Genomic DNA, 22710 nt, shown 5'->3' with positions numbered 1-22710 from the left:
ATCATGTCATTGGTTTTGGGAGCTCCAAGTACATTTCCAGCATGAAAAAGAATTTGCAGTCGGTAATAGGTGACGTCACTAGCTCTGGCCATGTGCAAGGCATGCTGGGACTTGTAGTCCCGCCCCCAGTGCCGCAGAGCCCCTCCAATCCGCAGCCCGCTCCAGGCTCTCCCCAGCCTCGCCATATAAGGAGAGGGAGGGCGTGACCGGCGCCTTCGCACGATCGCCCATTCTCCCCGCCCCCCTCGATGCGCATTCCGCTGCTGACGTCGAGCTTGGTGGGCGTCGCTTTTCCCGCGAGAACTGCTCTCCGAGCCCGATCCTCCAATCCCCGGCTGCCGTTCTCCGTCACGTGTCTTCCGAGGTGGGGCGGAAGTGTATTGTGGGGAGTGTGGTTCCGGTGCGTAGGAGCTGGCTGGGGACCCCGGAGAGGACTACAACTCCCAGCGTTACCTCCTTTCCCGCGTTTCCGTCTGCTCCGCCAGAGAGATCCCTCCCCCCCTCCGGGAGAACCGACTACACACCCCCATCATGAGGGACAAACAGAAGAGGCGGAGGGAGCGCACGTGGGCCGAGGCCGCCAAGATGGTACCAAATACGGGGGAGGGGGACCGTACCACGTACTGCGGGGGAGGGGGGTGCATGGAGCGGTGTCCGGAGGACGGGGGTGATGTGTGTATGTAGTGCATTGTGGGGGAGGGGTCGTGTATATATAGTGCATTGTGGGGGAGGGGGTTGTGTATATATAGTGCATTGTGGGGGAGGGGTCGTATATATAGTGCATTGTGGGGGAGGGGTTGTGTATATATAGTGCATTGTGGGGGAGGGGTTGTGTATATATAGTGCATTGTGGGGGAGGGGTCGTGTATATATAGTGCATTGTGGGGGAGGGGTCGTGTATATATAGTGCATTGTGGGGGAGGGGTCGTGTATATAGTGCATTGTGGGGGAGGGGTCGTGTATATAGTGCATTGTGGGGGAGGGGTCGTGTATATAGTGCATTGTGGGGGAGGGGTCGTGTATATAGTGCATTGTGGGGGAGGGGTCGTGTATATAGTGCATTGTGGGGGAGGGGTCGTGTATATAGTGCATTGTGGGGGAGGGGTCGTGTATATAGTGCATTGTGGGGGAGGGGTCGTGTATATAGTGCATTGTGGGGGAGGGGGTTGTGTATATATAGTGCATTGTGGGGGAGGGGGTTGTGTATATATAGTGCATTGTGGGGGAGGGGGTTGTGTATAGTGCATTGTGGGGGGGGGGTAGTATATATAGTGCAACAGGGGTGTGTGTATAGTGCCTTTTTTGGGGGAAAGGGGTGTACATGTAGTACAATGCGGAGGGGATGGGGGTGTACGTAGTGCAGTGTGGAGGGTGTACATGTAGTGCAGTGCGGAGGGGAGGAGGGGGTGTACATGTAGTGCGGAGGGGAGGAGGGGGTGTACATGTAGTGCAATGCGGAGGGGATGGGGGTTTACATAGCGCAATGTGGAGGGTAGGAGGGGGTGTACATGTAGTGCAATGTGGAGGGGGGGTGTACATGTAGTGCAATGTGGAGGGGGGTGTACATGTAGCGCAATGTGGAGGGGGGTGTACATGTAGCGCAATGTGGAGGGGGGTGTACATGTAGCGCAATGTGGAGGGGGGTGTACATGTAGCGCAATGTGGAGGGGGGTGTACATGTAGTACAATGTAGGAGGGGTGTACATATAATGTAATGGGGGGGTGTGGCGTATTGTGACAACACAGGATTTATGTGGTGACAACGTTGCTCGGTGCAGTGCAATGCGGACCGTACATCTACAACACAGGAGGACTGGGAGCGGATGGTGGAGTGTTTGGTCTTCCTGTGGAATCCTTCTCTTGGTCATCTCTCTCCTACATCTCGGGACACACAGTATCCTCATTGGTCCTGATGGTGGGGATGACCCCAAGTCATGGATACGAGGGGAGGGCAGCATAGCCCGGTGGCCCCGTTATGTTAGAACCTCACACAGCAGCCTGCAGTACCCCCCGACCAATGGTAGCGTCCTCACCGGCTATGACATCCACGTAGTTACACTTTGTAAATGGTATGAACCAAAGACCAGGTGGTGACTATATGGGACCTGAACCCCGATGTTGACCCGCTCGGGATGTACCCACAACTCCTGGTCACCAAACGTCCTCAGACCGGAAACTGATGGATCCAACAAGAGCAGGTAGACTTGGAAGCTGCGTGACCCTTCCTTGGACCTCCACGAAGCACAAGAAGGGAATCCAACCAATCCGCTGCAGGTAACACCAGATAGCAGAAACCTCATCCAAAGTGTGAAGAGCCTTGTCCCCCCCCCCCCCCCCCCCTTGGACAGAAAGACGGCATCACATGTCCTGGTTGCAAAGGAACAACAAAGCCACCTTAGAAAAAAATGGATGAATGAAGCTGAAAAAAGCCGCCTTGTCATGGTGGAGTACCCGGGGCATTTCCTCGCAGGATAGAGCAGTCCAGTCCTAATTTCTTTGAGCTGAAGTAATTTGGCACCAAGAAATATAACCTGCCAACTCAGAAGGACTAAGAGGAATATCCCGGATGGACTCGGGTCAAGTTACTCCCCCATGGAATTGGTTGAATCCCGGCCGGTGAAACCTCATACTAAAGAACACAACGTATAAGGACTTGATCAGTCCTCCTTGAGGGCACCTTCCAAGCCTTTCATAGAGTTGGAATACATAAGATCTGGAGTTGAACCAGCAACTAAAAAAAACCCAAAAAACTGGACCCTGCATCCGAAGGTTGGGACTATCTAAAAAGTTCAAGGTTTGTGTGCCAACACCTTCACAATATCAGAGTGCTTCATTCTTCTGGGCTAAGGCCGGGGTTAGAAACCTCGAAAAATACCTTCCACTGTAATCCTGCTAAATTGATGAGGTAGGAGCTATAACGACGGGCATAAAGCAGGGACCACTGGTCCCAGAGTCTCATTAGAGCTCAAAGATTCTCGGTCCTGGAAACTAGCTCTTCCAGCCGGGCATTGACCTTGGACACCAGAATAGCAATATCCTTTGCTAAAGAGCCCCCACCTCTCAACAGAGTTCAGCAGACAGTGGTGGGTGCAGCCTCCACTCTCCAGGGAACAGTTGTTGATGGCTGAGAACCCCCGTTCACCAAACTTCCACGCCTGGAATGCGGAGCGCGAAAACTTGGAAAGTTCTGCCCATTGCAGGATGAGATCCACGTCCGTTGAGCAGCCCAAATACTGGTGCCTCCTGGATGAAAAATTTACGCCGCTACCGTGGCTTTATCCAATTGGACCCTTATAGGAAAACCCTTCAGCTGCACCATCGATGCAGTAGGGCAAGATGAAAAGCCCTCAATTCCAGGATGTTGACGGGCAACGAATTCTCCTGTGCTGACCAAGTTCCCAGACCAAGAATTGGCCAGAACTCCATCCCATCAGAAGGGTAGTGTCTGTTCTCAAGACCCTTCAGGATAAAAGAAGGAACAATCTTCCCATCTTTGATGTTGGAGGATCCAAAAACTCTTCCATGTCCTCCTCTTCCATGTCCTCCTCTTCCATGTCCTCCTCTTCCATGTCCTCCTCTTCCATGTCCTCCTCCATGCCATCAATGCCAGCAGTAGATGAGTCTAAAACCCAACAAAATCTGTGTCAGTTGTTGAATTCATCATCCTCGCGTCACCAGTGTGCCAGCTGCAAAACCAAACAAATGATGGCACAATTTTACGAGCTATTTTCATTTTTTGGTCAACAGAGTGTTCAACTCATCGTTTGCTGGCGTAAGACACTCCATTGGTGGGACCTGGAAGAAAGCTGGCCAAGGTGAAGCAGAGAGGGCGCGGTACCGGGAGACGGTGCACTTTTTTCCTCATGGGATTGTCCATTCTCAATCTTCCAGTGCCCCACCACCTACGCATGGAAAATTGTGAGATTGTGTGGCCTCTGTAACGCATGTTGTGACTAGCAGTCCACAAAGAAGGTACTACTGCGACCTGCAGTTCCCACAAGGAATCGTGATGTGAAGGAGGTTCTTCTGTAACCTGTAGTCCTACTAGCAAGGTTGCTGCATGAGGGTCCTTCCTGACATAGGCTTTTCTTGTGCCCTGCTGCGCCGCAGCACCTGTGCAGCATGTGCCATATTTCCCACTAGGGACACCACATCCATGCCTTGCATGTGGGGGGTGGGTTTCACTAGAGCAGTTTGGGGTCACACCAGTAGAGGGCCACCACAGGGCACTTACCAGACCCTTGTAAGGGTCCAATCTTCACCTATCACTAAGGGCCTTTGGGGACTCGGGTCCCCCTGTAGGGAGTCGCTGCCCTGGACCTGTATGGCACCATACCATTGAGCTGGTTCCAGTTCCGGCTGGTAATGTTACAGGCCACCCCGTGTCATCTGGTATGGGGTGGGGTAACCCTATTTTAGTGGCTAATGAAGATGCTCTGTGTCCTGTGTAATAGGAAGGAGGTGTGTGTATATATATTGGGGGTCTCCAAACTTTCTACACAAAGGGCCAGTTTACTGTCCCTCAATTTTTGGCAGAGCCGGACTGTGGCCAGCGGGAGTAGAAAGTCCTGGTATCAGTAGGAGGAATAGTGCCCCATCATTGGTGTCAGTGGAGGAATAGTGCCCCATCATTGGTGTCATTGGGAGGAATAGTGTCCCATCATTGGTATCAGTGGGAGGAATAGTGCCCCATCACTGGTGTCAGTGGGAGGAATAGTGCCCCATCATTGGTATCAGTGGGAGGAATAGTGTCCCATCATTGGTATCAGTGGGAGGAATAGTGCCCCATCATTGGTGTCAGTGGGAGGAATAGTGTCCCATCATTGGTGTCAGTGGGAGGAATAGTGCCCCATCATTGGTATCAGTGGGAGGAATAGTGCCCCATCATTGGTGTCAGTGGGAGGAATAGTGTCCCATCATTGGTGTCAGTGGGAGGAATAGTGCCCCATCATTGGTATCAGTGGGAGGAATAGTGCCCCATCATTGGTATCAGTGGGAGGAATAGTGCCCCATCATTGGTATCAGTGGGAGGAATAGTGCCCCATCATTGGTATCAGTGGGAGGAATAGTGCCCCATCATTGGTGTCAGTGGGAGGAATAGTGCCCCATCATTAGTGTCAGTGGGAGGAAAAGTGCCCCATCATTGGTGTCAGTGGGAGGAATAGTGCCCCATCATTAGTGTCAGTGGGAGGAAAAGTGCCCCATCATTGGTGTCAGTGGGAGGAATAGTGCCCCATCATTGGTGTCAGTGGGAGGAATAGTGCCCCATCGTTGGTGTCAGTGGGAGGAATAGTGCCCCATCGTTGGTGTCAGTGGGAGGAATAGCGTCCCATCATTGGTATCAGTGGGAGGAATAGCGTCCCATCATTGGTGTCAGTGGGAGGAATAGTGCCCCATCGTTGGTGTCAGTGGGAGGAATAGCGTCCCATCATTGGTATCAGTGGGAGGAATAGCGTCCCATCATTGGTGTCAGTGGGAGGAATAGCGCCCCATCATTGGTATCAGTGGGGGGAATAGTGCCCCATCATTGGTATCAGTGGGGGGAATAGTGCCCCATCATTGGTATCAGTGGGAGGAATAGTGCCCCATCATTGGTATCAGTGGGAGGAATAGTGTCCCATCATTGGTATCAGTGGGAGGAATAGTGTCCCATCATTGGTATCAGTGGGAGGAATAGTGCCCCATCATTGGTGTCAGTGGGAGGAATAGTGCCCCATCATTGGTGTCAGTGGGAGGAATAGTACCCCATCGTTGGTATCAGTGAGGGAATAGTGCCCCATCATTGGTGTCAGGGGGAGGAATAGTGCCCCATTTTTGCTGACAGTGAGGGAATAATGCCCCAAGGGCAGGATAAAATGAAGCAAAGGGCCACATCTGGCCCTCGGGCTGCAGTTTGGAGACCCCTGGTGTATATATAGTGGAATATTAGTGTGTTTGGATTAAGTGAGAAGGTATATAATGTAACAGAGGGTGGGGGAAAGAGTTCTATAGTATATTTGGTGTTGGGGGGGTTATATAATTGCAGGGTCCATTGCTGTGATTAGTAGGGGGGGGGGGTTGAGGTACATATTGTATGCTCTATGTAGTTGTTGGTTTGCAGACTGGTCTTGGAAGGCTGATTTTTGGTTTCAGCCATATTCGATAATTGGAATAAAAGAAGTAATCTGTGTTTCTGTTCTTCCCCATCAGGTCTTGGAGAATTATTCAGATGCACCGATGACCCCAAAACAGATTCTGAACGTGATTGAGGCTGAGGGGCTGAAAGAGACCAAGTGAGTTTTGTGTTCCAGCTCCTGGCAAAAGGCAGAGTGCCTCCCAGTGTCTTCGCTAAAAAAAAATCCCGATACGTGTAAATTAATTGGTTTACGTGAAAGTTATAGTGTTTACAAATGGCGGTATAGATAATGGGATTTTTTTTTTTCTACTAGTAATGGCGGCGATCAGCGACTTTTAGCGGGACTGCGGCGGACATTCTGACACTGGGGGTGGGGGGGGGGACTGACTCTAGTTTCACTGACATCCCCAGTGACCCCAATACAGTGATCAGTGCTAAAAAAAAAAAGCACTGATGCTGTACTAATGGCACTGGGCATGAAGGGGTTAATGTGAGGGGCGATCAAAGGGTTAAATGTGTGCTGGGAGTGTTTTTACTTGGGGGTGGGGGGTGTGCTTCACTGTAATCACACTGATCAGGATGGCTGTGCTGTGTGCAACCATCCCGAGCAGTGTGCTTGAGCTGTCTGGCAGGAAGATTAAACAAAAGTCTTCCTCCCTGTCTGAGATGCTCGGTAATCACTGGGCGCCGGCGGATAATTACCGGCCGGGATCCAGTGATTGACATTCGCGGGCTCAGTACGAGCCCCCTACCCAGAAATGCAAAATGATGTATATATACACGTAATGCTGCTCAGTACATCTGCTAAATGGCGCTCCTTAAGCGGTGAATGTCCATGGCATGTCACTAATTATTGTTTTTTTCTCTTTTTATATGATCATCTTTGGCATCTACAGAAGGTAAGAACAACTTAAAAATGATATATAGAACTGTAAAGTTTGTGTCTGCTGGTTTTTTGTGGTCACTTTGTCGCCAAATCTCCCACACCCCCTTCCACCCTCTCCTCTCGTCATTCCCTACTACCATGCCAGCCCCCTGAGAGTCCTAAAAGGTCTTGGGGGCCCTCAAGTCACTGGGATAGGATCTCATGGGGGCTGGTCACATGACCACTCAGCTAGACACTGAGGAAGAGGATCACAATTGAATTGCAAGTCTCTCCTCTTCAAGTGATCTGCTAACATAAATGTCGTCCAATGCCTTGTGAAGTAGGGGTTCCTGCAGTGAAGAAAAAAAAAAATTATATAAATATATATAATAAATTTATTTATTTATTTATTTATTTTTTAACAAAAATGGAATATGCCTTTAAGGCTCCCATTCTGTATGAAAAAAAACAAATTCCCAGTTAAAACATATCCCAATCACACTTGCACATCTACCTGGACTCAGAGACGGCCCAGATAGAGATATATATATATATATATATATATATATATATATATATATATATATATATATATATAAAATTGCAGCAAGCGGGACTTTGGAAAATGCAACTAACCAGTGAAGTGCTCCATAGGATGTAATGGTCATGCCTTTGTCTTGCACTTCTTTAAATGCAAAAATTGAAGAAAAACGGATCGGTTGGAAAACAGCCTAATGGTGATCTTGGAAAAGGTTCCTGTGAGACTTGGGTGGGATTTAGTGTGACTTGGCCCCATAGAATGTGAAAAAACAAACATCAACCAAGTCACACTAAAAATCACCCCATTGAGTAAGTGGAGGTTTTATCCAAAGTTAGTGGCCTGGCTACTGATTAGGTGTTTTTTTGGTTTCTTTTTTGCATTTAAAAAAAAAAAAAAAAAAAATAGTGAAGCCAGAGACTGTAAAAAGTCACAGATAGCAACCCGGTTTAGGATTTGTTTATTTTAGAAAAGTGTGTTTTTTTTTTTTTTCTTTTCTTTTTCATTTTTCTTTCTTTCTTCATTCTTCTTTTTATTTATTTTTTTCTTGCTTTCTCTCTCTCTCTCTCTCCCTCCTTCCTGTCTGTCTCTCTTTCTCTCTCTTTCTTTCTCTTTTTCATCTTTCTCTTTTTTTGTCTCTCTCTCTCTCTGTCCTTCCTGTCTGTCTGTCCACCCCCCCCCCCTCCCCTCCCCTTCCTGTCTGTCTTTCTTTCTTTCTTTCTCTTTTTTCCTCTCTCTCTGTCTGTCTGTCTGTCCTTCCTTCCTGTGTCTCTCTCTCTCTTTCCTGTCTGTCTCTTTCTTTCTCTTTTTTCGTCTTTCTTTTTCCTCTCTCTCCCCCTCTCCCTCTGTCTGTCCGTCCGTCCGTCCTGTCTGTCTTTCTCTTGTCTTTCTCTTTTTTCGTCTTTCTCTTTTTTCGTCTTTCTCTTTTTTCGTCTTTCTCTTTTTTCGTCTTTCTCTTTTTTCGTCTTTCTCTTTTTTCGTCTTTCTTTGTCTTTTTTCGTCTCTCTCTCTCTCTCTCTCTCTCTCTCTCTCTCGCTCGCTTGCTCTCCGTGAACTGACATGATCTTTGTGGTGCAGCGGATCTTCCCCACTCGCCTGTTTGAACGCCATGTTACATTCTAACTCCAGAACCCGAGAGGCTCTTTTCTACAAGCTCCCAGGGCGGATCAATCTGTTCACAATGAAGGTGAGTGTGAGCTGAGAATGGACATTGTAACGGTGTTTAGCGGAAGAAGATACAGTAAAGTGATTCTAAAGGCTGAAGGTTTTTTTACTTTCATTTATTTTATGCAATCGCAGAGGAACACTAACAGGGGAGAGGTCTTTATGTAAACAACACAGATCTCTTCCTTCAGCACCAGCACGCTACTTTGTATGGCTCTGCATGGCAGAGCCATACAAAGCAGTGTGCTTACATAGTAAAGCACACACAAACAACACAGTAAAACAGCACACAGTTAACCCTTTGATCGCCCCAGATATTAACCTCTTCCTGCCCAGTGTCATTAGTACAGTGTCAGTACTTTTTATTAGCACCGATCACTGTATTGGTGTCACTGGGGATGTCAGTAGCAGTTAGTACTCCCCAGTGTCAGAATGCCCATCGCAGCCCCCCTATAAGTTGCTGATCGCTGCCATTACTAGTATTAAAAAAAATAAATCCTAGTGTATATATACCGCGGAGCTAAATCCTCAGGAGGGCGAGGGGTTAAACTTTTGACAAACCAAAAGCCCGAAAGCTGATTGGTTTCTATGCAGAGCCTCACCTGGTTTTGAACTCTCCGGTTTTAGTAAATGACCCCCGTAGTACGATACAAAGAGCAAAGGAAATCCTTTAAAAATGCTGCTGTTTCTCTTTTCGATGATAGAAGAATGCACTGCAGTGGTCTCGTGTGGTGTCATTGCCTGAAGATGGGGACACAGAAGATACAGCCGACGAGGAGAGCAGCCAATGGAGTGAGAGCAATACAGGCGCTGCAGGTACAGGTGTCACACTGGGCTGGCCATTGACCCTTCTTCCCATCTCAAAGAATACCCCCTACTGACCTGTGTAGAATGAGGAGCAATATCAGCAATATCTACACAAACTCAATATTTCCAGAGCCTGACCGATTCCTTTTCTTTTCATTCAGTGGAATCATCTGGAAGCGCGTCCTCTGCCCAAGAGTCCAACGTCAGAGAAACCAGGTCCTTGGTGCAGGTAATGGCTCTTTTCTGGGAGCGGGGAATATTTGGGGGTGCCCTCTTTTCTCTGTGACCCTGAGGTGCTCATCGTTTAGGTCAACAAACAGAAGAGAAGAAGTGGAGTTTTACTGCCTCGCGTTGTTTTGACGCCTCTGAAGGTCAACGGGGCCCATTTACCATCAACCTCCGGTAAGAATATTCGTCAATTTGCCACAAAGGTCACTAGCTGATCTCTTCTGTTTGGGTTCATCAGTAGTCCTACCTAGGTCAAGTCATAGTGCAGCGCTGTTATAAATAATAACAGTTACAGGACATTAAATAATAACCAAGTGACCGAAAGATAAACACATCTAAAAAAAAAATGCCCAAAGAAAAAGTCCCCAAAGTAATTAAAAAAAAAATATATATTTTAATAATATCAATTTTATTTATATATATAAATATATATATATTTTAATAATAATATAAATTTTATATATATATATAATTATTATTAAAATATATATATAAAAATGTATATTATTATTAAAATATATATATATATATATATATATATATATATATATATATATTTTTTTTTTTTTTTTTAATTTATTTTTTTAAATACTTTTGGGGACATTTTTTTTTTGGATGTATTTATCTTTCGGTCACTTGGTTATTATTTAATGTCCTGTAACTGTTATTATTTAGAACACAGCGCTGCACTATTGATTTGAAATAGGTAGGACTAATACATAATTATGTATGTGTATATGTATATGTATGTGTATATGTATGTATATATATGTGTGATATATATATGTGTGATATATATGTGTGATATATATATATATATATATATAGATAGATAGATAGATAGATATATATATAAAATTTATATTTATTAATTATATGTATGTAGATAGATAGATATAGAGAGAGATTGTATGTATATGTAGCACAGCCCTTTAGTCGTAAGTACATCTACACTTGTCACCACAAAGTCCCTCCTGTTGATCCTGCCATGGAAGTCCTCATAATGCAGCTTCCTGTTATGCTGTGACAACGATGCTGCGTTGCTCCTGAATTCAGTGCAGCGTTGCCACTCGTGTAAGCTGTGCCTGCTTAAGTGGGAGAAGATGTTGGAGCGGGCGTGGCTTTTCAGCCTTAACATTCATATTGCTGATATACAAGCCTGTATCTGTCAGCACCTGGCCACACCTATCCCTGCCCACTGATATCTGGGTTGACAGAATGTGTTTCTGCTGCTGAACCCTTCCCACTGTGAGCTGCAGTGTCTGGGAGGGGGAGCGCGTGAGATACAAAGGAAGCAGGATCATCGCTGACACGCGGCTCAGTCCTGGAGGGTAAAGGAATTCCTTTCATTTCTGAGTCTCGGGCATCACGTAGCACATGGATTCTGGGACTGGTTTAGAGTCATAGAGAAGCTGTTATTAGTGATTTTTTTCTGCTGGCTGACTCTCTGCTGTGTCTCAGGCTTATCTGTCCGTCGTGTAGAGAGCGCGTCCTCCAGTAACCGAACCATCGGGAGCAATCTGACCTTTCACAGGCGTGCCGCGCTGAGCGGAAACTCCACACATCATCTCAGAAGTATTAAGACTTCCCCAGTTACAGGTAGAGTGGAAACACTTGTTACTGTTTGTGACATGAAAGGTTTTTCTGACAGAACTGTCTCTCCCACAACCATGAATCGTGTGACGAGTGCTTCGCTTAAAGGGCATCTCCTGTTCTGTCGCAGGGCAAGTAAAGAAGAACAAAGAAGAAGAGATAGACTTCGAAACCCCGGGATCTATTCTTGTCAATACAAACCTTCGTGCACTGATCAACGTCCGGACGTTTAATGCTCTCCCCCACAATCTTCAACAGCAGCTGCTGCTCCTACTTCCAGAGGTGGATAGGCAGGTAATCTCCTTGCAGAGCACGGGTGTTGACCACTTGACTTATGGAAGGTACAATCTAAGGTCCCTAACCCTCAAGGGGCGTACAATCTAAGGTCCCTAACCCTCAAGGGGGCATACAATCTAAGGTCCCTAACCCTCAAGGGGGCATACAATCTAAGGTCCCTAACCCTCAAGGGGTGTACAATCTAAGGTCCCTAACTCTCAAGGGATGTACAATCTAAGGTCCCTAACCCTCAAGGGATGTACAATCTAAGGTCCCTAACCCTCAAGGGGCGTACAATCTAAGGTCCCTAACCCTCAAGGGGGCATACAATCTAAGGTCCCTAACCCTCAAGGGGCGTACAATCTAAGGTCCCTAACCCTCAAGGGGTGTACAATCTAAGGTCCCTAACTCTCAAGGGATGTACAATCTAAGGTCCCTAACCCTCAAGGGATGTACAATCTAAGGTCCCTAACCCTCAAGGGATGTACAATCTAAGGTCCCTAACCCTCAAGGGGCGTACAATCTAAGGTCCCTAACCCTCAAGGGGCGTCCAATCTAAGGTCCCTAACCCTCAAGGGGCGTCCAATCTAAGGTCCCTAACCCTCAAGGGGCGTCCAATCTAAGGTCCCTAACCCTCAAGGGGCGTCCAATCTAAGGTCCCTAACCCTCAAGGGGCGTCCAATCTAAGGTCCCTAACCCTCAAGGGGCGTCCAATCTAAGGTCCCTAACCCTCAAGGGGCATCCAGTCTAAGGTCCCTAACCCTCAAGGGGCGTCCAATCTAAGGTCCCTAACTCACATTCATACATACACATACTAGGGACAATTTGGACAGGAACCAATTCACCTATCAGCATGTCTTTGGAGTGTGAGAGGAAACTGGAGTATCCAGAGGAAACTCACACAGGCACAGGGAGAACCTGTGATCTCCAGGCAGGTGGTGCCGTGGTTGTGCCAGGCGGAAGTGCTAACCATTTAGTCAGTGTGCTATCTTTATTCCTGGCTGCTGCTGGTGGTACCTGTGCAGTGCTGGTGTCACCGTCCATCTGGGGAGATTAGAGAATGCTGAGTATTGGAATTATTGCTCAGGAACATCTTCAGGTGAAATTTGTGACACTCAGAACTTCCTGGGATCTCGGCAGAGGGTTGGCGATGTCGCCGTCACCTGTGCGCTGCGAGCAGAAATGGAGTTGGCGGCTGGAGGATGGCACGGGGCTAAAAAATTGTTCAAAGTCAAATATTGATTATAATCCAATTAAAATATTTATATGTGGAAATGTTGAAAAGCTGTGCAGATTGTAACATTGCTGTGCGTGTCTTTCCAGGTCACTCCAGACGGGCAGACGAAGATGAGTGGCAGTGCCCTGAATAACGAGTTCTTTGCCCATTCCTGTCAGAGATGGAGGGAGAGGCTAGCAGACGGTAGGTGACACTCATATGTCATAAGGATTCGATGTCCAACAATCGCACATACACCACACACCTCCCCATTCATCCCGTGCCAATCGGTGAAACCACGGGGATGTGAAGACCATGGGGCAGGGAGAATCCTCAGCTCGGTGTAAACGCCATGTGACTGCACTGGGTACCTGACCTACCAACTGCCAGTACTGCTGGGAAAGTGTCAGTTGCTCTCCATATCTACAAACTACCATTTTTATTTTTTTTTGTCTTTACTCCTCTGTAGCTCCCTTTGGCCTTCAGGGGAATAGATTTTGTGGAGCAGATATTACATGCTGTTCTCGGGGGGGGGGGGGGGGGGGGGGAAGGACGGTTTTGCTTTAACCGCTTCCGGTCCGGACGCTTTGCTGCAGTCTTTGAGAAATACCTTGAGAGCTGCGATTGGTCACAGCTTGTCACATGGTACAAGGTTGCTGTGAATAGTCTTGTACCATGTGACCTCTGTGATTGTTCAGATTTCACAAGTAGTAAGCAATGAAGTCGGGAAGTGACATCTTGTTTACTATAGTGACACTGTACTACTGTGGGGGGTGATGAAGATTTTTTTTTTTTCTCTTTTTACACTGATTGCTTTTACACCCATAAAGGCTGTAAATGCCATCATTTCTTCTTTGACTGCATTCTTGCAGCCATTGAGAAATACTGTGTGAGCTGTGATTGGTCACAGCTTGTCACATGGTATAAGGCTGTTGTGAATAGCCCTGTACCATGTGATCTCTGTGATCATTCACAGATGTCACACGTAGTAAGCAATGATGTCAGAAGTGACATCTTGTTTACTGCTATTCATGTGATCACTGATTGGCCAATCAGTGATGACATGAATCAGGACCTCACATAGAGGTCCCGTACGCAGGGAGCGCGCACAGGCAATGGATGCAGGGGGTCGTTTGGAAACGTCCACCTGTAATGGCATCGCTCCCGTCTGACCGTTTATCGATGTGGTTAGGTCTTTTTTATGATTTGTTTTCCACTCTGTTGTGTTTTTTTACTTTAAAAATTTCAAAAATGCATGCTTTCAGAACACTTTTGTGTTTCTCAGGCCTGAAATGAACTCTAAAACTTCTGCACGCCAGTCCTGTTGTCTTCTATACTGGAACAGTCACAATATTTCAAATAAAAGATTTTACAAGTGGCGTGAGGCTCTCATAAAGGCCGATGCTGGTGCAGAGTACATTAACTGGCAGGCAAAGATTTTTACCATCCCCCCCACCCCAGAGTCTCCCCAGTATAGGCTCATACACACTAGGTGTCATAAGCTGTTGATTGGCAGACGCTGAGATATCAAGTGCTGTATGTCGTGTTCACAACATACAAGTGTGCTGCCTGAACATGACAAGCAATGACGTGAGCAATCCTCCAAACACCAACACTGCCATTGGGTTCCAACATGCCGTGGGGGCAAAACGCACACCAGCCCCCACCCTATGACTACGCCCTGGTGGGTGGGGTGGAAGGTGTGGTTTGATGGAGACCGCTCTTTATCGTTTCTTCTCCCAGGCCAGTTGGGCGTAGCGGCAAACCTTCCCTCTTTACACCAGCCTACATCGCATGCGCACCATAAAATGCACCCGCTGGGGTGTGCTGGCCCCCGAGTCATTCAACATGTCTGCATGAAGCTGACCCCCTTTACGCTTGTCCTATGCTGTGGTTCCTGTAATTGGATGTCTGTCCCCGCAGGTGAATTTACGCCAGAGATGCAGCTGAGAATGAGACAAGAGATGGGCAAAGAAAAGAAAATAGAAGATTGGAAGGAGAAGTTTTTCGAGGATTTCTATGGGCAAAAGTGAGTGGCTATTGGGATCATCATTTGTTTTGGTTCATTTGGGGTGTCGGTGGGTCATCTGTATGTTCCACACCTGCCTGTTCCTGCAGGTTCCTGTTCACAATGTTCATTTAGGGTCCTCATTGGGTGTATGACTCTGCATTTACTAGAAGGATGCGTTCTCAGTGATGTCACCGCTCTCTAGTGAATGGATAGGCTGCATTCTCAGTGATGTCACCGCTCTCTAGTGAATGGATAGGCTGCATTCTCAGTGATGCGACTGCTCTCTAGTGAATGGATAGGCTGCGTTCTCAGTGATGTCACCGCTCACTAGTGAATGGATAGGCTGCATTCTCAGTGATGTCACTGCTCTCTAGTGATTGGATAGGCTGCATTCTCAGTGATGTCACCGCTCTCTAGTGATTGGATAGGCTGCATTCTCAGTGATGTCACCGCTCTCTAGTGGATGGATAGGCTGCATTCTCGGTGGTGTCACCGCTCTCTAGTGAATGGATAGGCTGCATTCTCGGTGGTGTCACCGCTCTCTAGTGAATGGATAGGCCGCATTCTCGGTGGTGTCACCGCTCTCTAGTGAATGGATAGGCCGCATTCTCGGTGGTGTCACCGCTCTCTAGTGAATAGATAGGCCACATTCTCGGTGATGTCACCGCTCTCTGATGAATGTGGTAAGTGCACAATATTTTCCTTATTTCATATGAAAGTAAATATTTTTGCCTGTTTTATATTTGTAGACTTGGCCTGTCTGAGGATCCAGGTTCTGACCCGGAAAATAAATGCAACCAACCTGATTCCACAAGTCAAGCTGTGCAGAGGACCAGCCCAGAGCCCATTCATGTTGAAGAATCCCTTCCAGAGATCCGGGGCAGACTGCGGCGCAGCATGTACAGAAACCGAGAGAGACTACAGAAAACCCTTCCAGTGGCTTCAAAGGCAAAAATCTCTTCTCCTCCTCCCAAGAAAGCTGAGAATATCAGCCCAGCTTCAGAGGACAGACTAGCCCCTGCGGAAGCTGTAAACCTTCCATCCACTTCTGACAGGGTCCCAGAGCTTCATCCCGAGAACAGCGAGCAGAAAAGAAAGATGGCCGATCCAGATAACTCCAGCCCCTCCCTCGAAAAGAAGCCACGGATGGAACAGCGTCAGTCCTTTCGTAACACAATTACAAGTGTTCACCCAGAAAAGCCACAGCCCACCAAAGAGGAACCAAAAGTCCCCCCAATCCGGGTATTGCTAAGTCCTTTTTATTTCCTGTTGCATTTTTGGTGTGAGCAGAAGTCTGCTTAAGCTCCGGTTTACACCGAATGCGATTTTCCAGTTGGTGCGATTTGGTTCCAGTTTAACCCCTTGACGCTGACCGCACACAAATATGCGGCCTCTCTGCGTCTGGGACTTGACTCCGAGCGGCCGCATATTTGCGTGCAATTAGAAAGTACATATGTGCTGAGAGTGCGCGCTCCCAGCTCATATGTCCGTGTTTCCTGGAAAGGTCTCGATCTCCCCTTTTGATCGGGACCTTTTCCAATATTGATAGCGAATCACAGCGGTCACACGCCCCTAAAACCCCGCCCCGCCTCCCGGCTTCTGAGACTCCAAAAAGGGCCGGGAGGCGCCAGCGCCAAGGGGTTAAAGTACGACTTCAAAGTAGCGCTGATATAGACATGGGTGCAATTTTGGGGACATTTACCTTTCTATAGTCTGTAAGTTAACCCCTTCACGCCGGCGTGGAGGAGTTCCTGCGCCGGGAGGTGGGCAGGACGGGGCTTAGTGTCATGTCACTGCCGGTCACATGATCGGGCAAGGTCCCGATCGAAAGAGTGGACCGGGACCTTTCTGCGAGTACCGCACATGTGTGCTGGGAGAGCGCAGGGTGCGCGCTCTCAGCACATATGTTTTTTGTTACATGAACGCAAATGTGCGGCCGCTTGGCGTCTAGGTCCAGACACCGGAAGGCTGCACATTTGCGTGCGGCCGGCATGAAGGGGTTAAAGTGGTGAAAAAGTAATGCAGGAACTATTTTTCAAAATGCGACGCTTGAAATCGCACCTATTAAGACCGTACCATAGAAATACGTTAGATGCGAATTCAGGTGTGATTTGTGAATCGCGTGTCGCACCTGAAGTCGCAGCGGTATGAACCAGGGCTTCATGTGAAGGAATGTGTAAGTGGTCTAATCATAGTGGGGACACCACCACGTCCTGTTCCATTGAGGGTAAGTAGTTTAACCTCTTGGCACCGGCCACACGCAAATGTGCAACCTCCCGGCGTCTGGTCCTTGATGCCGAGCGGCCGCACATTTCTGTGCAATTAAGAAAAACACATGTGCTGAGAGTGCGTGCTCCCAGCACACGTCAGGTACTCACGGAAAGGTCCCGATCTCCTCTTGTGATCGGGACCTTTCCTGATCGCGTGACAGCAAATCACGTCTGTCACGTGACCCTAAAACCCCGGCTTCTGAAACCCTTAAAGGGCCGGGAGGCGCCAAAAGAAACCTGCCATTAAAGTGGTAATAAAGACAAACACAGGCTTTTAATTTATCAGTCATTTTTGAAAAGTCCTTCTTGATTTACTAGTCGCCTGACAATACCCTCTCTCCTACCATTGCCGTCCAAGGGTGACCCCATTGAGGTGCTACCCCAAGACAGGAAGTATGTTACCAACCAAGTCACCAGGTGAACATAAAGGAAACAAGTCCTCCTAATGGTGTCACTCTCTCCAATAGTTGTCATAAATGGGTAGTGTTTCAATTAAAGAACTATGGGCTACGTGGAAAATGCACACAATACATATGATCGCCTTTACTGTTCACTAATGTACCTCTCAGCTGCTGATGGTTATGGAGGATTTTGCTGGACCTTTTTGATTTAATTGTCCTTTTTATCTTGCAGATCCAGCTTTCTCGCATCAAACCTCCCTGGGTGGTTAAAGGTCTGCCAGCTTACCAGATCTGTCCCCGGATCATCCCAAACCCTGATCCCCCTGGGTGCCAACTTACTTCCTGCTCACCTGCTGACAGTCAGACCAGTGGCCATGACCTCCAGACCTCCATTGGTGGAGGCGGAGGCCCGGGAGGAGGCCACAGCACCACGGCGAGAAGAAGCTGGCCCAGAGACTCCAAAAGGAGAAGATCGGCTAAGCGTAGACATCGAAAGAAGCCAGCAGATTGCTGCAGAACACAATTACTGCCGTCCGCTACAGTGAGGGATTCGGCGGACAAACCTCAAGTTCCTCGAGTCAAAATCACTTGGAGTTCTCCAGAGACCAAAGAGTATGGTCACGACGCCAGAGGGGCCAAAGAGTGGCACGTCAATGAGCTGGTTGATGGCGAGGTTGGCTCTTTGGATTACTGTAAGAGTTCCGAAAAAGCTACAAATATCTGTGACATGGATGATCCTATGGATGGCAAAGGGGAAGAAAATGTAAGAGTTGGCCGGCCGGCTTCCGTTCTAGTTACGGATTCTGCAGGGCAAGGGAACTGTGTACAGACTGAATCTGTGTCTTGTGTCCTTGGTGACGTGTCCAATACCTTTCAGAACAGAATTAAACCTGTTAACGCGAGTTCAAATGAAAAGGATTCCAATGACAAAAGCAGTGATGGTATCATGGATTCTTCACATCCAGACCTCCAAGAGTCTGCAAATTCAGCCACCGTTGACCCTCGCTCTCTTGAACCTCAGCCAGCCAGCACCTCAACCGATAACGTGCATCGGGACTGTGGAAGTCATCCAGAGACCATTCCTTGTAAGTCGGTCAACTTATCTCCTGTTCTGGATGTACGGGAGCCAAACGAGTCTGACTTATTGGACAGTGTTAAGCAAAATCAGACACACGTGTTGGCAGGGTCACCTCGCTCACCGTCATGTGACACGTGCGAAAGTACACCCGTTCAAACGACAGATTTATCTTGTCTGCATACGGACATGAACTTCATGTTCAAAGTTGGAGATGATTTATCTCCTAAAGGTCTGAATGACGGTCTCAAGGATTCTCTACCCTTGGTTGCTCCCACTGCTGTAAAAAGTGAATTTCCCGACCAACGCTGTCCTACGTTAATCTCCAAAGATGGATATTTTTTGGCAAACGCGAGTGAAGAGTTGCCGAGATCTTGCTCACCTCCCAGTGTCCCATCTCTGGGTGAAGGGGTGGTAAATAAAGGGAGCGCCGAGAAACCTAATCCTCGTGGTATTGATCCACCTAACGTCTTGGAACTGTTCCAGGGTGACGAAATGTTTTGTGGTGGAAAACAACAGCGTTGGCTAGCTAGCTATATGGAGTCCATCAACAAGGATAGTTTGCTCTTGGACTTTCCATTTGTCTCATTTCCCAAGGAGGTCGATGTCCACGTCGAGCTGCCAGTAGAGTTGTTGTCGCTATCCCCTCCAGGCAAATTAAAACAAACTTTATTTGGGAAGCAAGCGCAGGATGTAGCTTCCTACTGCTACTCAGCCGGGGTGCTCCTCTCCTCCTTTCCTGGAGAATACGCGGTGACCGGCGAGGCCTCCCTGTCCGTGGAAGTCTTTGCCGAGCATGAGAGCGGGGAGCATGTGTCGTTCCGGTGCAGCTTCAAAGCCATGACAGTTTGCGAAGGGTGCGGAGCGTTCTATCACATCGACTGCATAGGCCCCTCCAAGCTTTGTGATTCGTGCCTTGTCATAAGATAGTATAAAGATGGCCCGGGACTTTCAATAGTACGTTGTCTGTATTTTCATAACCTCGGAGCCCGGAGGTGATTTAATATGTATTATGCTTCATTTTGTTAGAGACTAAACCGCTGATGATTATTATTATTATTCAGCTCTTATTGTGATACAGATCCTGCTGAAGGGGCAGTAATGCAAAAGAGCTGTAACTGGTCTTACCAACGTTTTTTGGGATGTCTCCTCTCCTTAGTCATTGCCAGGCAGTGCCAATGGGAGAGATGGTGCATTGATCGTTACAACGGAATTTTAGGATGGGTTCCCTTTTTTTTTCTTTTTTTCGCAAGGTAGAGTTTAGGTCCTTCTCAATCAGGGTTCCTTGGAAGAAAAAGGGGGAGGGGGGGAGATAGGGGCTAAAGAAGCAAATATTGCCAAGGACCATACAGGAATAGAACCATAAATTAAACAAAAAAGTCCATCAAATGTCCATGACTTAAACTGTATGTAGGCACCAGCAGCAGAACCACCCTCCCAGAGTGAAGCTGAAGCTCTGATTTGGTGTATGTAAAGACAACACAGAGAGGGTGCCAGACTAAGCGCAGTATGGGACAAATCCATTTATTGAGATATAGGAAAATCGGAAACTCACTATTGAGCAGATAGAATGGGCATGTAAAACCATCGCAGGAGGTTCCTCAAGGTGATCCGGCTGATGTTCCTTGGCCAAGTCTGGGAGGGAAGTAGCGACGGCTGGAACCCACGTGGGACGCAAGATGGCAAGTGATGACACCAAGGAGACGTCACTCCGTAAAGTGGGCGGTAACGCGTTTCGAAGCTTCCGCTTCTTCGTCAGTTCCTCCAGAGGTGGCCAGGGGTTCCCTAAATGAAGTGATCTCCCATCTGATGGTGCCTGCATAGTTTCAGGTCAACTGGGGGCACTCTTCACATCAATGTAAGGAGCATTTTCCCAATGACTCCACCATGGGCTAATCTTACCAGGGGTTCCCTGAGAATTAGATCAAGGGTTCTTCTGGGGTCAAAAGGTTGAGAGGCTAGCTTAGACCAACAATATGGCAACCAATATCAGCAAGCCTAGACATCAATGTAAGGAGCATTTTCCCAATGACTGGGCTAATCTTACCAGGGGTTCCCTGAGAATTATTTCAAGGGTTCTTCTGGGGTCAAAAGGTTGAGAGGCTAGCTTAGACCAACAATATGGCAACCAATAGCAGCAAGCCTGGACGTCAATGTAAGGAGCATTTTCCCAGTGACTCCCCCATGGGCTAATCTTACCAGGGGTTCCCTGAGACATGAGAATTATTTTAAGGGTTCTTCTGGGGTCAAAAGGTTGAGAGGCTGGCTTTGACCAACAGCAGCAAACCTGGATTTGGTCTGCAGCGGTCAGCACAAAAAATGGTTGCTGTGGGTAAAGTCTCTTTTTATGTTGCATTTTTGGCAGATGTTTTAAGCTTTTAGCCATTTTTGAGGATGCCATGCTTAGCAATATCTGTCCTTTAGCAGCTCGTGAGTTGGCTGTTTGAATAAACGCATAGGCTTCAATTTGGTTGAGTTCATGGGCCTCATAATTGTTGAAAAGTCTCGTCTTTTTTTTAGGCCCCTAGAAACCAGTTTTTTTGTAATTTTTTTATAATTTACTTTTTAGCATCCAGTTGACACAGACCTTACGGTTTTTGGGCATTTTTGTATTTTGCCGCGTGGCTCACGCTTCGGCACAAGGTCTTACTGGGGTCCAGAGTTGGGCATTAGCAGGCCTGCCCATTTCTAGCCGTTGTTTTAAACATAATTTTGTAGGGTTGGGTCTTGTAGTGGCCAGTGGCGTCTCCCCAGTTGGCTCCACAGAGATGGGGAGACCATTTGTTGATGAGCAGTAAGAAAGGGTTTCCGGACTTGGGACCCTGAGGTCCTGGGTGTAGAATGAAGATGAACATGTTGCCAGCCATGTTTGCTTTTTTAAAAATGGTGAATTTTTTTTTATAGTTATTGAGCCTCCTTTTGTAGCATCTTGTGCCGAGGAAACAAATTGGTGCCCAAAGGAGAGAACTGATCTAGCCAACAAGCGGTTGACCACGTTTGGGTTCTGATGCCCAACCGGGGTGTCAGGTTTAAAGTTTTATCTTTGTCAGATGAATGTGGCATTGACCCTTCGTAATGCTTCGTTTACTAAACCCGTCACTCATCTGATAGAGAAACTATTGGCTCGACTCGCAATTTACGAGTCTCTTGGGTGCCCTCCTGGGCGCATGATCCTGCAGAGGAGGGAAGACCGTAGCTTGGTGTTACTAATGGGTTACGGCGTCTGGAAGGAAGACTGATAAACAACTGAAGGATTTGGGCTCACAGGTCCGACTCTCGTTTTGAGAGTCAGGCCGTCCCTATAATAAGGTGCTTCTATACAAATAACTGCGCAGTAATGTGCAGAAAACTGTTGAGTAAAGTTTAAAAAAATGTTGCTCCCGGTTTCTATGTTCACACTTTGCCTCTGTGGTGCACGCAACACTCCCGGTGCCACGTCTTTGTGGGGTATGCACAGTATTAATAAAGTTTTATTGTATTACTTTTTTTCAGTCACTCTCGGAACGTTACTGCCCCTTCATCCCCCACCCCCACCTCCAGCACCGCTCTAGAGGCTGTAACGGGGTGCTTCCCCAGCCGTATGTGGGTGACGGCAGGGGGTCATGGTCAGGGGGCGGGGCTTGGGGAGGGGCGGGATGGGTGGGTGGGAAATGTCCATACTTGGTTTTGCATGGACAAGAACATGTTTGAGATTTCAACAAGTTGTATATAAAGTAAACTGTTCGGCTTCCGCATTCCAGTGTTTTATTCCTGTATTTATGTTGTAAACAATTTTTGCCCACAATATAAATGTATATTCTGTATAGATGGCATCGCTGTGTGAGCTTCCATTACTGGCCTCCTCTTTCTGTCTGTTGGCCTTGTTCTGTATGGGGATTGGGGCACCTAGACCGCTTTAGTACCGCCCCATAGCAGAAATTCTGCTTCAGGGCGGCAGCTGTGCACAAAATCACGCGTGTGTGTGCGTGTGTATGTATATGTGTGTGTACATATATAGTGTGTGTGTGTATATATATATATATGTGTGTGTGTGTGTGTGTATATACATACAGTGGGGATCGAAAGTTTGGGCACCCCAGCTAAAAATTTGTATTAATGTGCATAAAGAAGCCAAGGAAAGATGGAAAAATCTCCAAAACGCATCAAATTAC

At 47.5% G+C, this 22710-nt stretch overlaps 1 protein-coding gene across 2 annotated transcripts; it reads left to right on the top strand.

Moving 5' to 3' along the window:
- The first annotated feature begins 357 nt into the window (after positions 1 to 357).
- On the top strand, positions 358 to 22171 carry ASXL1 (ASXL transcriptional regulator 1). 2 transcript variants are annotated; one of them, XM_089665558.1, is made up of 13 exons: positions 358 to 588; positions 6190 to 6272; positions 7012 to 7014; positions 8596 to 8704; positions 9387 to 9498; positions 9651 to 9718; positions 9798 to 9891; positions 11179 to 11316; positions 11441 to 11604; positions 12910 to 13006; positions 14726 to 14831; positions 15563 to 16055; positions 17717 to 22171. In XM_089665558.1, exons 1-13 carry the CDS (start codon positions 532 to 534, stop codon positions 19487 to 19489), a joined length of 3297 nt encoding a protein of 1098 aa, XP_089521684.1. In that variant the 5' UTR covers positions 358 to 531; the 3' UTR covers positions 19490 to 22171. The 2 variants fall into 2 exon arrangements, with proteins under 2 accessions (XP_089521684.1, XP_089521683.1); XM_089665557.1 differs by lacking the exons at positions 358 to 588; positions 6190 to 6272; positions 7012 to 7014 and having other exon boundaries at positions 8560 to 8704; positions 9810 to 9891.
- The last annotated feature ends 539 nt before the right edge of the window (positions 22172 to 22710 follow it).

The sequence above is a fragment of the Staurois parvus genome, unplaced genomic scaffold, assembly GCF_062004578.1.
Source record: "Staurois parvus isolate SC_StPar_1 unplaced genomic scaffold, SC_StPar_1.0 ptg002240l, whole genome shotgun sequence".
NCBI lineage: Eukaryota > Metazoa > Chordata > Amphibia > Anura > Ranidae > Staurois > Staurois parvus.
The sequence above is the reverse complement of the archived record's forward strand: the minus strand, read 5'-3'. Positions and strand labels throughout refer to the sequence as shown.

What these genes read in the sequence shown, in the direction of transcription:
- ASXL1 (XM_089665558.1), top strand. Translation starts at nt 532, where the DNA reads ATGAGGGACAAACAGAAGAGGCGGAGGGAGCGCACGTGGGCCGAGGCC. An exon ending in GGGCCGAGGCCGCCAAGATG is followed by an intron (nt 589 to 6,189) that starts GTACCAAATACG and finishes CTTCCCCATCAG; the next exon opens with GTCTTGGAGAATTATTCAGA. An exon ending in GAGCAATACAGGCGCTGCAG is followed by an intron (nt 9,499 to 9,650) that starts GTACAGGTGTCA and finishes CTTTTCATTCAG; the next exon opens with TGGAATCATCTGGAAGCGCG.